The 13,059-nt window shown below is 35.0% G+C and overlaps 1 protein-coding gene and 1 long non-coding RNA gene across 9 annotated transcripts; one reads left to right on the top strand and one right to left on the bottom strand.

Annotated features, from left to right (window-relative positions):
* The first annotated feature begins 2,880 nt into the window (after positions 1 to 2,880).
* Positions 2,881 to 12,872, top strand: LOC6579908 (glycine receptor subunit alpha-2). 8 transcript variants are annotated; one of them, XM_015163977.3, is made up of 10 exons: positions 2,881 to 3,449; positions 5,282 to 5,364; positions 7,246 to 7,345; positions 7,422 to 7,576; positions 7,868 to 7,957; positions 10,419 to 10,574; positions 10,653 to 11,013; positions 11,100 to 11,198; positions 11,306 to 11,410; positions 11,539 to 11,722. In XM_015163977.3, the coding sequence occupies exons 1-10, from the start codon at positions 3,388 to 3,390 to the stop codon at positions 11,636 to 11,638; spliced, it is 1,311 nt and encodes a 436-aa protein (XP_015019463.1). In that variant the 5' UTR covers positions 2,881 to 3,387; the 3' UTR covers positions 11,639 to 11,722. The 8 variants fall into 8 exon arrangements, with proteins under 8 accessions (XP_015019463.1, XP_015019465.1, XP_015019460.1 ...); XM_015163976.3 differs by having other exon boundaries at positions 2,965 to 3,449; positions 10,653 to 11,023; positions 11,539 to 12,872; XM_015163971.3 differs by having other exon boundaries at positions 2,967 to 3,449; positions 10,653 to 11,023; positions 11,100 to 11,216; positions 11,539 to 12,872.
* LOC122757690 lies at positions 3,221 to 3,747 on the bottom strand. Its single transcript, XR_006357803.1, has 2 exons — positions 3,684 to 3,747; positions 3,221 to 3,609 (listed from the first exon to the last, which is right to left on the bottom strand). It is a non-coding gene; the product is annotated as an uncharacterized LOC122757690 (long non-coding RNA).
* Positions 12,873 to 13,059: the final 187 nt, after the last annotated feature.

Genomic DNA, 13,059 nt, shown 5'->3' on the forward strand with positions numbered 1-13,059 from the left:
ATTATATCAAAACTAATATGCTCTATTATAAAATACCCTACATATATGTTCGTGTGGAAATACTAGCGTAGCCATAAAAAGACAACCACGAGCCACGCAACAATTACCTCAAACCCCAACAGTGACGCCTATGGGCTTATGTATTTATATATGTGCATGTGTATCTACATACATATACATGCATATGCAGGTTATAGGCCGATTTGCTCAATTTCCTATATATTAACTTATATATATTATATTGAAATTGACGTTTCATTGTTAATTCACACTTCTTCAGGTAGTGCAAACAAAAAGTCAGGACATACCAGGGGACACTTTCAATTGTATGTAATATATATAGAATATACATACGTCTACAGTAGTTCTGTACACTCATTACAACGCATTTAAGGTCTAAAAACACAGTTTAGAATTCCCCCTGAGATATGAGTGAAAGTAGGCGCGATTTCCAGCTAATAAAAGTTAGCCCTACTTTTCGAAGTGGGTGTTGCTGTTGGAAAGGCCCAACAATATCGGACTACATATGAATGGGTGTATGTATGTATGTCTATATATACATATGTTTGTCTAAATAGATACCCTATGCATGTGCACGTCTGTTTGTATTCCTTTTCCCCGTCCCACCTGTTTAGTGTTTGGTTATTTTGTGGAAATTTCAAGTCAAATTGCCTAGGTTTTATTGGAAAGCCCCGACGTCAGTTGTTTATTGCGATTATAGTTAGTTGCTTGATGGAAGGGTGTAGACATGTTTAGTTTAGGTAAATCATATTTATGCCTTCGTACATATGGCCTATAGTATGTGTGTTTTTCCAGCCGGAACTGAAATGTGAGACGCTTTCAGTTTCGACATAATAATGACCTTCAAATGGGGTGTCAAGTATACATTTATATCTTTTAGAAAAATATTAGCATACATTCATAATTCATTTAGAGTTTCGTATTAATACATCATCATTAGTATTTGCCAAAAGCACAATGTACATACAGACATACAAATATGGTTATGTTTGTATGTACTTATGCGCTGAGCCAAGCAAATCGTAGCCTAATTACCGACCCTGTGTTCTACTAAATACCAAAACAAACCACGTACTATTGCAAATGATTAAAAATCCACATGGCCACATTTCCATGGCGCCTAACGGAACCTAACACCAATTTGGAACCAAGCTCGAGCTCGCACGCTTACCCAGCACGATACTCACAGCTCCTTGTAAATGGAAACCGTCACAGTTGTCGTGCCGCTGCCGCTGCCGCAGCCGCAGCCGCAGCCCCTTCTCCTGCTTCAGCCACTACCAATGTCCCTAGCTGGCGGCTAGCGTCGGCGTCAGCGCCAGCGTTGGCGTCGCGTTTGCTGCCATTTTGTTGGGAGCGCGGTATATTAAAGTGGCAAGAAAGCAGCAAAGAAATTCGCGCATTTTTAGTTCCGTTCAGTTCCTGAGCGAAGCCGAAAGGATTCGAACGCGCGTCGGCCAGCAACGCGGTAATGCCCATATTATTTCATTCAATTGTCAAGCAGACAAAAAGTGTTCGTGTCATTGCCTCAAAATGGGCTAAGTGCATTTTCGATTCGGTTACTTTTCGAATCGCATAATGAATGTTCTAATGAGTCAAATCGATAACAACTTAAACTATCGGTGTTAGTTATGAAAGAAATATAAAGTTATTAATAATACATGCCTACAAATGCATACATATACAATCCAACACGAACCAGTTCCGCGCAAATTGTAAACATGTGAAAAACCGTTACAAATTAGCGATGAGAGTTTTAATTAGGCAAACATATGGCCAAAGCTTGTCTTTAGTGTGAGCAGCCGAAAGAACAATTAAATTTGTTAAAATCCCTTACAACTTGCATTCGTTTAAAATAAATTTATATTAATTTAAGAGAATAAACGTAGCCGCTTTTAACATGCATAATTAAAATAAATGGATTTTCAGACTCAATTAGTCGCCTACTAACGCACGTACATACGTAAATATTTTATGATATGCTTTTATAGCTTTGTGCGATAATGCAAAATATTCCATACTCAAATAATTAAAAACTGTAAAATACAAAAAGATATTGCAATATACATATATCATACATAACTATATACGAATAAATACATAAATATGTACATATGTGTTTGCTTCAGATCTAAATCTTTAAGTGTGTAACAAACGCCTGGCTCTGTGTGTATGTGGGGCTAGCCGGATATACTTCATCTTGCGGAATTTTTAATTTCAATGGCGAGAACTATCATTTCCATTGTCACTCGCAATGGCAATGTCAATGTCGCTACCGGTTCCTCTTGTATTATATATGTATGTATATAAATTGAAATTATCAGGAAAATCATAATCAGGCCAAAAAAAACAACTAGATATTCAATATGCATAGGGAACATGATTTAAGATTGGATGAGACATTGCAATATTTGCCCTTGCGCAATCACAGATAAAGTATGCCGATCGAGCTTTTTCTATCTTATATTGAATGATCTATGGCTCCATTATATAAGTCACAGATATGTGCATATACTTAAGTAGCTTACTTTGCGTATGCTGACCAAATTGTAACGATAATATTTAAAGCGCGCGCGCTTAAGTGGAATCGGCACGCGATTCAATTGTCTCACATGGACTTAAGGCGCGAAGCGTGCCGCACTTGTCGTTATATATAAGCATGTGTGTGTGTGTGTGTATGTACACATTTGTCTCTCTGTGTCTATGTGTGTGTGCTTGTGTGCATGTATTTCCCTTGACCGGCTGCCTGGCAAGCTTAGGCATCGCGCTCCGTGGCTATCATTTTACTAGAACCACATGCGCCTGCCTCCCACACAGATGGCCCGATAATCGCGCACAATCTATGAACATATGTGCATATCCGACAGCAGAAATCATGAGATAAGTGACACACACACACACACATGCACACTCGCATCTAGCCATAGATTTACATATGACATATGCCGTAGAGCACGCCACTATAGCGTCGGCCGAGTCGGACAACGGTTTATTTATTCGATATTTGAGCGCTAGTTGAGTTGGTATTGCAGTCGCTGTCGAAGTCGATCCATGAGTCCAACTGTGCGGCAACATAATTAGCCAATAACGCGATAAAATCGTGATAATATATATCCCAATTGTATATTTAGTACTCAATCAAGCTAGTGCTCGCTCGTATCCTTTGAAGTCAACTCGGAGTTTAACGACATATCATTTTTAGCTTTTAATTTGAATGCATTGAAAATTAAATTCGAATTCAACTTCAATTTCGATTTCGATTACGCTATCGTGTTGCAGATTTCATAAAGCGAATTATGAAATTCCCACGTCGATGTAAAGTGAGATGATTTGAGGTTTGGTTTAATTTTCTGTTTCGTCGTCAACATCATGCTGGGCAAATACAACACAAAGGCATTCATATCGCTTGGATTGACTTTCATACTGATGTGGTGAGTTCCAATTTCAATACAGGAATTTATTATATTATCCTGATTATTGTATATTGCATACGCATAGTAAACCGTTTTTTCTTAGACATAATTCATTGATTCATTCTTGAATTTTAAAATCAATGAAATTTGTAAAAGCTTCCATATGATAGAAATTTTCCTGTAGATTATAATATCAGCAATTTATTTAAAGGACTATCAGACTTGTAAATGAAAAACTAAGCTTTAACTTACTTATACTTATATGTTGATATATGTGTTATATGAGCCAGCATTTGGATTGAAGCATAACAAATATGTTCTACAATATTTGCATTGCTATACATTATTCAAGTAGGCTTTTAACGATTAGACAAAATATTTTAGTGGTATATCATATGTAAATATGTCTAATCTTAAATATATTTTATGGACTTAATTGAAAAATTGCACTCGGCAAACTTACCACATATATATATAGTAGAAGAAAGATAATTATAATAATTATATAGGTGTGCATTTCCACCATGCATATGATTCCGCCAAATTTGAAATGCAATTGTTGTCAATTTGTTATTATTTTTTACTTAAAACAGCTTGGGTAGACTGCTAAGCAAGCAAATTGCACAATAATAACTATTTAAAATATACACTATATAATATATATATGTTATTGATATAAATTAATCTTAAGTATAAGTAAGTATTCAATATATAATAAGCAGCATAAATAATAAGTAGTATAAATAAATAAAGCAAACTGTGCAGAAGTCCTAGTACATAAGATAAAATAAAAGAGACTATGCCATCTATAATTATAAATATTAATGTAAATAAGTTATTAAGCATATTGAGCAGCGTAATGAGGTAACCCGATTGAACAATTTGTGTTTGATTGCCTATATATCAGTTCGTATGCATTTCTGTATAGTTGTCTCTCTGTCTGATTCCCTGACTGTCTCTCTGGCTGCCTAACAAGAGCAAGGGACGAAGAAAAACTACCCAAGATCGTTCGAGTTGTCTATGTGTATGCAGCAGTCGTCACTTCGTATTTATATTTGAGTAAAACGAAGCTAGCTTAGAGAGAGTTCCCATTGGCTCGACTGCAACGATCTCTACCTGGCGTCGGGCTCTACCTTTGAGCGCGTCTGAGTGTGTGAGTGAAAGGTGCCCTATATAAAGGGCAGCAGCTGCAGCATTTCTTCAGTCGCCCAGGCCTAGTGGGGGTCAGTCGTGCAGAAATACTTAGCAGAAATTCGTAGAGGAACTACTTAGAAGAAATTCATTTGTTTTTTAATTGCAATCAAATGTTGATCATGCGCAAAGCATTGCAAAGCATTAACTGAAATATTTTAGGCATGTGTCAACTTTGAGGAGGAAATTGCATATAATATATGCTATTTTTTTATTGAATATAACCTTTGCACGGTATTTCCGAGTATTGGCAAGCCATTTGACAAAATGAAAAATAATGAAAAAGAAAGGGAAACACAACACACACTCACAGACACACACCAAGGTCAATTGAATCACTACAAATGGGGCTGCAGCACGAATAATAGTCAACTTAAAGTTTAGCTAGGGGTTGTCAGGTGAAATCGCAGTAAACTGAACAGCACCTGTATTTACAGCCAGACAGGCCCAGACACGAATGTATGCAAGTTAATTTCCAGTTTGGACTTAAATTGACAAAGTTTATAATAGTAGTACCCAATGCGCTCCATGAGGGCCAAAACCCTAGCATATGTGTATATATAGTTGTGTATATAGTTGCATATATTGTTGCATATGCATTTATATTCTTTGAGTTGTTGCCATTTCATATCCGATTTGTATTTTTGGCCACTTTTCAGGATTAGTGAGGCCACGGACGCCCACGTGAACTACAACTATACAACGAAGCCGCGAGTGGTTCTTCCGCCTAATTATGTCAAGGGTAAGTTGGCAATATATTTTTTATACCCTGTAAATTAAGTCATTTAAAGCCATTTTAAACGGTTTTGCATGGTTGTGTTATTTTATTGTTACCATTATTATTATTTTTTTTTTTTTTTTTTTTTTTTTTTTTTTTTTTTTTTTTTTTTGTGACTGCGGTTTATTCGGTTTATTTCAATTGCCAGATTTGTAAATGATCTATTTTCAAGTACTCTAATTGATTCACATACTTATAATAATACAAAGCTATATAAAATGTATTATTTTAAAAACAATAATAATGATTATAATATATTAAAATAAGTTTAAAAAAATATTAAATCTCATACATACATTAAATGCATAAATAAAAATATCGAAATGTAAAACATATTGCTCAAATAATATATTTATTTTATATCTTCACAAAATAAATATATAATTTATATAAAAATATAAATTTTATAGTAATTATATTTGTTAGCATATTAAATCTTCGGCTCGCAATGCTCGGTACAAATATTTTGTGATTCATTTCTCTTTCTCTTCGCCTTTTGCCAGTGCTAAAAGCGTTGCGTGTGGCATTTATCGTGACACAGCCAATTTCAGGGCCTTTTCGTATAGCCCGTATAGCCCCGTTTTTGTCTTCAGCCGGGTGCATATTCGCTTAACTTCTGTAATTACTACTTATGTACATATATGTAATGTATGTATGTATGTATGTATGTATGTATGTGTAGCAATGTATGTCGCGTCCTGACGTCAACAGTAAACAGAAAAAAAAACGGAAATTATAGCGATCGATTAAACGAGAGAGAAGCGAGGCAGAAAATGAAGAAAAGGAGATGAGTTTAAATTTTGCATGCCTTTATATATTTGTACCGGTATACAGTTAAATACTATATATATTTAAATATGCATATATTGTAGGAGTAAAAAATATAGGTATACAAAGCTTATATATCGAAAGATTAATTAATTAATAATTTATTTTAATGCCTTAATACCTTTTCGGCGGCATCTCAGACTCCTATTCGATAAACTCCTTCACTATTACCCCTACTTTGACATTTATGAGGTCGGTTCTTACTTTAATCTTTAATTTGAAAAGAGAAGTTGCTCTCTACAATGTAATTTCCGCAGGAAAAGCAGCTAGAGCAATGGGTCTATATTTTATATTTTGAAAGGTAACCATGACCAGAGAGAATTTGTACAAAAAGACGTCACACGGTGCTCTAGATCAAAGATAATTTTTGCAATTTTACCTTACTTTAACACTTTAAAAAAGTCTGATCTTGCATTAAAAATATTTGTTTTTAATAATCAAAATATTTTTATTTTTTTGCATAAATAAATTATAGCAATAAGTATAAAACTTAATAAAAATAATTTTAAAAAATTAAAAAATAAAGTATTTGTAATAGTGAATGTTCCATAATCTCGTTATACTTAACATAAAGAAAATATAAAATATTCTATAGTCTCACTAAACACCGTTATTTTATACTTAGCATGATATGTTACTCCCTTAAGTGAGATATTTAAATATATTCATATAAGATATCTAGCATGCATAAATTAAAACTTTACTGCGATTAAACTTAAAGCGTTCTAGCTCATTTGAAAGGACAAAATACCCATTAAATTAAGTTAAACCTTAACGTCTAGCGTCTAACTTCTCACGCCTGAGCCTCTATCGATTTTCACAGTTGTGTAATAAACCTTCAACCCACACGCTGTCCCTGAACTTGAAGTGGGGCCGATTGCCCGAAATTCTTACGTGTTCATATACGATAAATAACAGACTATATAAAGACTATGAGAGTGATGATTGGGCCAGGGCTGCATATGATTATATTGTGTTATTATTTTCTGATTAACTGCGTGATCTTTTTAATTGCAGAAATGCGTCCGCCCTCGAAGAAGGGTTCCCCAGTGATAGTAGACTTTAGCATATTTGTTGTAGATATTAACTCAATTAACGTAGAGGATATGGACTTTAGGTAAGTGATGTTCTCCATTGCCTCCATCGAAATGATGATCATGTAATGCAGCCAGACATTATATATCCATTTTCAGAGTTGACATGTTCATTCATCAGCGATGGATGGAATCGCGACTAGAAATCTCCGATGACATATTCGAGGAGGGCGACGATTATGTGACCTTGCTTCCAGAATTTTTCGACAACCTCTGGCAGCCAGATCCGTATTTTCTCAATTCAAAAATTGCCGGTAAGTCAAGATGATATATAAATGCATGTTCCTCCCTAAGTAAAGTGTTTTTGATGTGAGAATTGTTGACACCCGAATTCACAATTTACAATTCACAAAGTTCTCTAGCACTGATAAGTCTCTCTTGATCGCACTGAAGCCTAGAGTTAGTCTATATGTATTTACCCAATTTGTGTATAATAATATTGTGTTTTTTATACTTTTAATTTCTATTGTTTTTAACATTACCAAAAAAAAAAAAAAAAATAAAAAAAAAACTTTTCAACTAATAACAACAACGCATACGACTAGGATTTGGAAGTCCACATATTTCGTCGACTTCTCTACTACGCCATAAGGATGAAAAAGAATCTAAAAACTTTCATCTAGACAAAGCTTTAAGTATACTAACAATCAACTCTAGAATGTGTTTTCTGTTTTCGTGTTGGCCATTGTGATCAAGTCGTAGTCAAAAAACACAAAACCTTCATTCAATCAACTCATGCATAACTCGAAATTCAACGAGAAATCTAACGAATTTCGGCATGCCGAATATTTAAAACTCTTGCAGTTTTTAAGAGGTCCTAAATCTTGATTTCGCTTAGGTTTAACTAGTTAAGTTTTTAAATGCCTTTTTCCGATTGATGAGAGAAAATTATATGATATCATGACATAATTTTTTACTCATATCAACTGACTATATTTACTTTGGGACAGCCCTTTATAATAAATAACTTATTACCCCAAATGCCAAACCCAAAGTCAATTCATAATAATTAGTAACATCCCTCATTTGACTGTCTATAGTCTAATAATACTAAATCAATTTCAATTATATAAATATTTGTGGGCAAAACAGAGTCAGGGCTCAAGAAGATGAGTTAAAAATACATAAAAAAAATTAATTAGGCTATTTTCAATGTGAACAAATGACAATTTAACAGCTGCTTTGCAAACCAAGACAAATACTATTAAATATTAATATAATAATAATTTCTATGGGAGTAAATTTTAAAGTATTAGCTCTACTGCAAGTTTGTACTGACATTTTCATATCTCTTTAGTAAAAATAAATATAATATATATTTTATTATACACATATCAATATAACATTCATATTCATTCGTCTCATACTCACATCAAACTTATTTTACTTTAATTTGATTTTTCCCATAAAGATAAATGAAAATGAATTTATACAATCCAGTTTCTTTGCGGCAGGTCGATAAAATGATTTATTTCTTTAATTTAATGCAGCCAACTAAGAACTAACAACAAAATGCATGCTTAACAATAGAGAGTCAGCTTTTAGTCCACTTATCTGGCATTGCGTGCAACTGAAAAATCAAGCAGAAACCCCGTAAAAAAAAAGCATTTCGGAAATAGCTAACGGACTCACCAAAGCGTTCTCAATGCCATGGCCAATTAGTTGCTAGTGTTTGGTTCAAAAAAGAATGTAGACCCCCATATTAAAATACAGAAATTTTGCAGTTGTAGAAGAGTGTGATAAGATCTAAACAACGCTTCACGGCGAAATTGTAAACAGAAATCCTATTGACCTTCGATCACCTTAGCAAACTGGATATGTGGCTTAAAGGATAATGTTTTAGACTATATAACAGAGTCCATATAAGAGTTCTCGATAGGTAGCCCTTGCCTGAGCAGCCCTTCTCATTTAGAAGCCTTCGAATCCCAGTCTCTATGAACTCTGTGAACTTTGTCTAATTGCCTTATACAAATACCTTTATAGATATCGAATTTCGTCACAAAGTCTAAAAAATTGAAGTCGTCTAATTTTATTAGCTATAAAAGTCAAGCATTGTTAATGTCCCAATCTATTTTCATGAAAAGTAGAAATATCGATTTACAGCTTTGGTTTTGTTTAGCAAGGATGGGACACACTTTTGTTGTGTACACTGTACAGTAAACATGGAAAACTAAAAATAAGCCATGGCAAACATTATCAATAAAAGCAAAAAAGTGAATCGAAAAAGACTTTGACATGAACCTATTAGAATTATGGGAATATATTAGCGTATGTAAAATTAATGATACAATATAAAAATATATAAATATTAATAATATATATTATATGTATAAACAATAATAGTATATAATATATATTAATGGTAGTAATATATGTATTATATTTTGTCTAATTGGTGTATGACAAAGGCTTGAAATTTTATATATGTACTTTTTCCTATTGCTTTATACTTTTTAAAATATTTTATGTTATGTCGTATTAAACTCTTTATGAGGTTTATTGTGATTCAAGAAGCTCTATTGAATTTTCTTAGGTGAAAAAAAAAAAACAATTGAATAAAAGAGAATATCATTAATTGGGGATCTTCTCAAGTTCTATAAGTTCTTTGCAAGAATTTACGCTAGAAGTCGAGAGTATTGGGATTAACTAATTCTATCTAGAAAATTTACTTGGCATTTAATTTACTTTTCAGTTCATTCAATATGTTATAGTTGGCTGCACTTATTAAGCCTCATTGCAAGAACCGCCCCATATAAAACTAGCAGGAGTACCAGGACTCTCTCTCTCTCTCTCTCTCTCTCTCTCTCTCTCTCCTTCTGTACAACATATTTAATCGTGTTCACATGCAGCAGCGCCAATTCGAGCTATCGAAATACGCATTCGAGTCATTCGCTTACGTAGTTAACATAGATCCTACTTCAAGATGCACTCGCCCACCCAGCATATTGCGTGTAAACCCATCTCTGTAGCCACAATACTACATACATGTACATGTATATCAGCCAAACGAGTGCCTTTGCCAATTCTATCTAGTTCTAATCGAAACCACTTTGTTCCGCAACTCTGCAACGTCTTTTCGATGTCTTCTCATTGTAGAAATAGCTACCCTGACGCACAAGTTCACATCGGTGACGCTCTACAAGAACAAGACGGTGCGCTATGCGGCCCGGATGCACGCCATCATTGCCTGCCAGATGGAGTTCCAGCTGTATCCCATGGACATACAAGTGTGTCCCATTTACATTGAAAGTTGTAAGTGAACAGAGCAATGGAATCCATCAATCGGAGTGAATGATTCATCTCGTTCGTTTGCTATTCATTCATTTCAAGTTTCGTCCAATAACCAAAAGGTAAAGTTACGCTGGTCGGATTCGGGCGTAACGCTCAATCCGGAACTGAAGCTGCTGCAGTACAATCTGGGCCAGCCCCTGGAGCTGGAGGAGAGCGATGGCTACATGCCCGAGAAGGTGGGCAACTTCTCTCGGCTCACCGTCTACTTTCGCTTCGAGCGTCAGATTGGCCATCATCTGATCCAGACATTTGCACCCTCCTCGCTGGTCGTGATGTTGTCCTGGTTCAGCTTCTGGCTGGGTCTGGATGCCATTCCGGGTCGCGTCACACTGCTGGTCACCTGCATGCTGACGCTGGTGACAATGTTTACGGGGCTGCGAGCCGATATACCACCCGTTGCGTATGTAAAGGCAATTAACTAGCTCCTGCGTCCTCCAGCACAAGACGCCAACTAATATGGCTTCCACTTTCCTTTGCATGCGACAGGCGCTGGATCTGTGGATGGCCGGGTGCATGGTCTCTGTGTTCGCCGCCCTGGCTGAGTTCGTGGTCGTCAAAGTGCTGGATGTGCAGTATCAGTACCAGGTGAATCGCATACCAAAGGTATTGCCCATGGTAAGCGCCGCCCTGGGCTCTGCCTTAATAAGTACAAAACATTTCTTTTATCGTTCCATGTCTTTGTGTCGGCACAGCGCATTAGCAATATGGAAAAGGGTCAATGCGCAACGGTGGCGAGCTGGGAGGGTGGTGCCGTACGGTCACGAAAGGCCACACAAACGCCGACGACGCCGGGCCAGGTGAGTTGGGGCCTTGGCACACATGCCACGCTCCTTTGGCCACATTAATATCGATAATCAAATCGAAGTCCATTATATAATTATATGCGAATGTGAATTGTAGTAATCCGTAACAATTATCTATATAGACCTCACTGCAGGGCAATGGCGGTCCACCGAAGCCGGCGCGTCGCCAAAGCCTTTTGTCTGTCGCCTGGACGGACACGGATACGGGCGTCGAGAAGATAATGTGGCGCGAGATTGATAAGGTCTCGCGCGCCGTATTCCCCATACTGTTCTTCGTCTTTGTCCTGCTGTATTGGCCCATCTTACTGATGAAGTCCTCCTAGGATTTGGGGAGTTCCAGAATACACTTTTCTGGACTCCGTTAAAAAATCGAAACTCAACTCAACTAAACTGAAGCAGAACGCGGACATACACTACGATATCCATGTGCTAGTTAGATATTTATCTAGAGATAAACACACATGGCATATTTAACTATTGGAATATATCAATGACTTGAGCATATCACCTCAGACATGATATGGTATATACGAAGCTACCTTTCCATACTCGAATACTCGATTGACAGTTGCTCATCAGCATATACACTCTCTCTCTCTCTCTCTTTCTCTCTATCTATATATACATACATACATATGTATATATATATATTTTTTTTTTTATTTAAACTTCTGTTAGAATATTTAACCAATAACTACTTTGCTTTGTAGTTATATTGCGCTAGCTAACTGGCAAATCAACTTATCAAATATCCTATTGAGAACTATTTTGTAATTCTTAAAAAATAATAACAAACTAAGCAAGCAACAGTTGAAACAAATTATAATAACAAATCCGTATCGGCTTACATATAGCTCGCTTTATGCCTAGAACATAACTTTTTATAAACCGAAACTCTATATATACATATATATATTTTATTTGATTGATATTAATTAGCCTGGGATTGACTTTCGTTTACTAACTATAGATAATAATTAGAGATATATATTTTGTATGCTTAAGGAAATCAGCCAGAAAATTAATTGGTGCTTTGACGAGATAATAAAATTGATTGAGATAAACCTTTAAGGATCACGAAACATATATTTCATACACACACAACTCGTAATGTAAATAAAGTAGTAAAAATGCTATTTAGGAATTTTTACACACTTATAAGATGAGTAAATAATTTAGCGCAAACTTTTGAGCTGTGGCTTTATACAAATATATATATTCATTTAAATATATATATATATATATATCTAACTGTAGCTAAAATAGCGCACACTCAATAAAAGCTAGGAATACGTATATCTATGTTAAATATATTTCATAAGGTTAACGAATTAAAAGGAAATCATATATTTTGTATATCAAAAAATTGCTGTAAATATAAAAAATAATATTAATGATTCATCTTCACAGAGATACTTATTTATCGTAGATCCAAATATGATATTTGTGTACATAAATTTCCATTGGTTAAGTTTTTTTTTCGCAGAGGTTTGTTCTTTTTTATACATATATATACAGAGAATCGAAACTGTTTATTATGCTCTATTAAATCTAACCTCAATGCTTGAAACATATCTAAAATAAAGAGTATTCAAATATGCATGTAAAGCAAGTAAATAAATAAAGCCAATTTGAACACAAAA

Source organism: Drosophila mojavensis, unplaced genomic scaffold, assembly GCF_018153725.1.
Source record: "Drosophila mojavensis isolate 15081-1352.22 unplaced genomic scaffold, ASM1815372v1 contig_80, whole genome shotgun sequence".
In the NCBI taxonomy this organism is placed as follows: domain Eukaryota; kingdom Metazoa; phylum Arthropoda; class Insecta; order Diptera; family Drosophilidae; genus Drosophila; species Drosophila mojavensis.

Coding starts and splice junctions, on each gene's coding strand:
- LOC6579908 (XM_015163972.3), top strand. CDS start 3,388: ATGCTGGGCAAATACAACACAAAGGCATTCATATCGCTTGGATTGACT. Junction 7,577..7,867: donor TCTCAATTCAAAAATTGCCG/GTAAGTCAAGAT, acceptor GCATACGACTAG/GATTTGGAAGTCCACATATT. Junction 11,411..11,538: donor CGCCGACGACGCCGGGCCAG/GTGAGTTGGGGC, acceptor TTATCTATATAG/ACCTCACTGCAGGGCAATGG.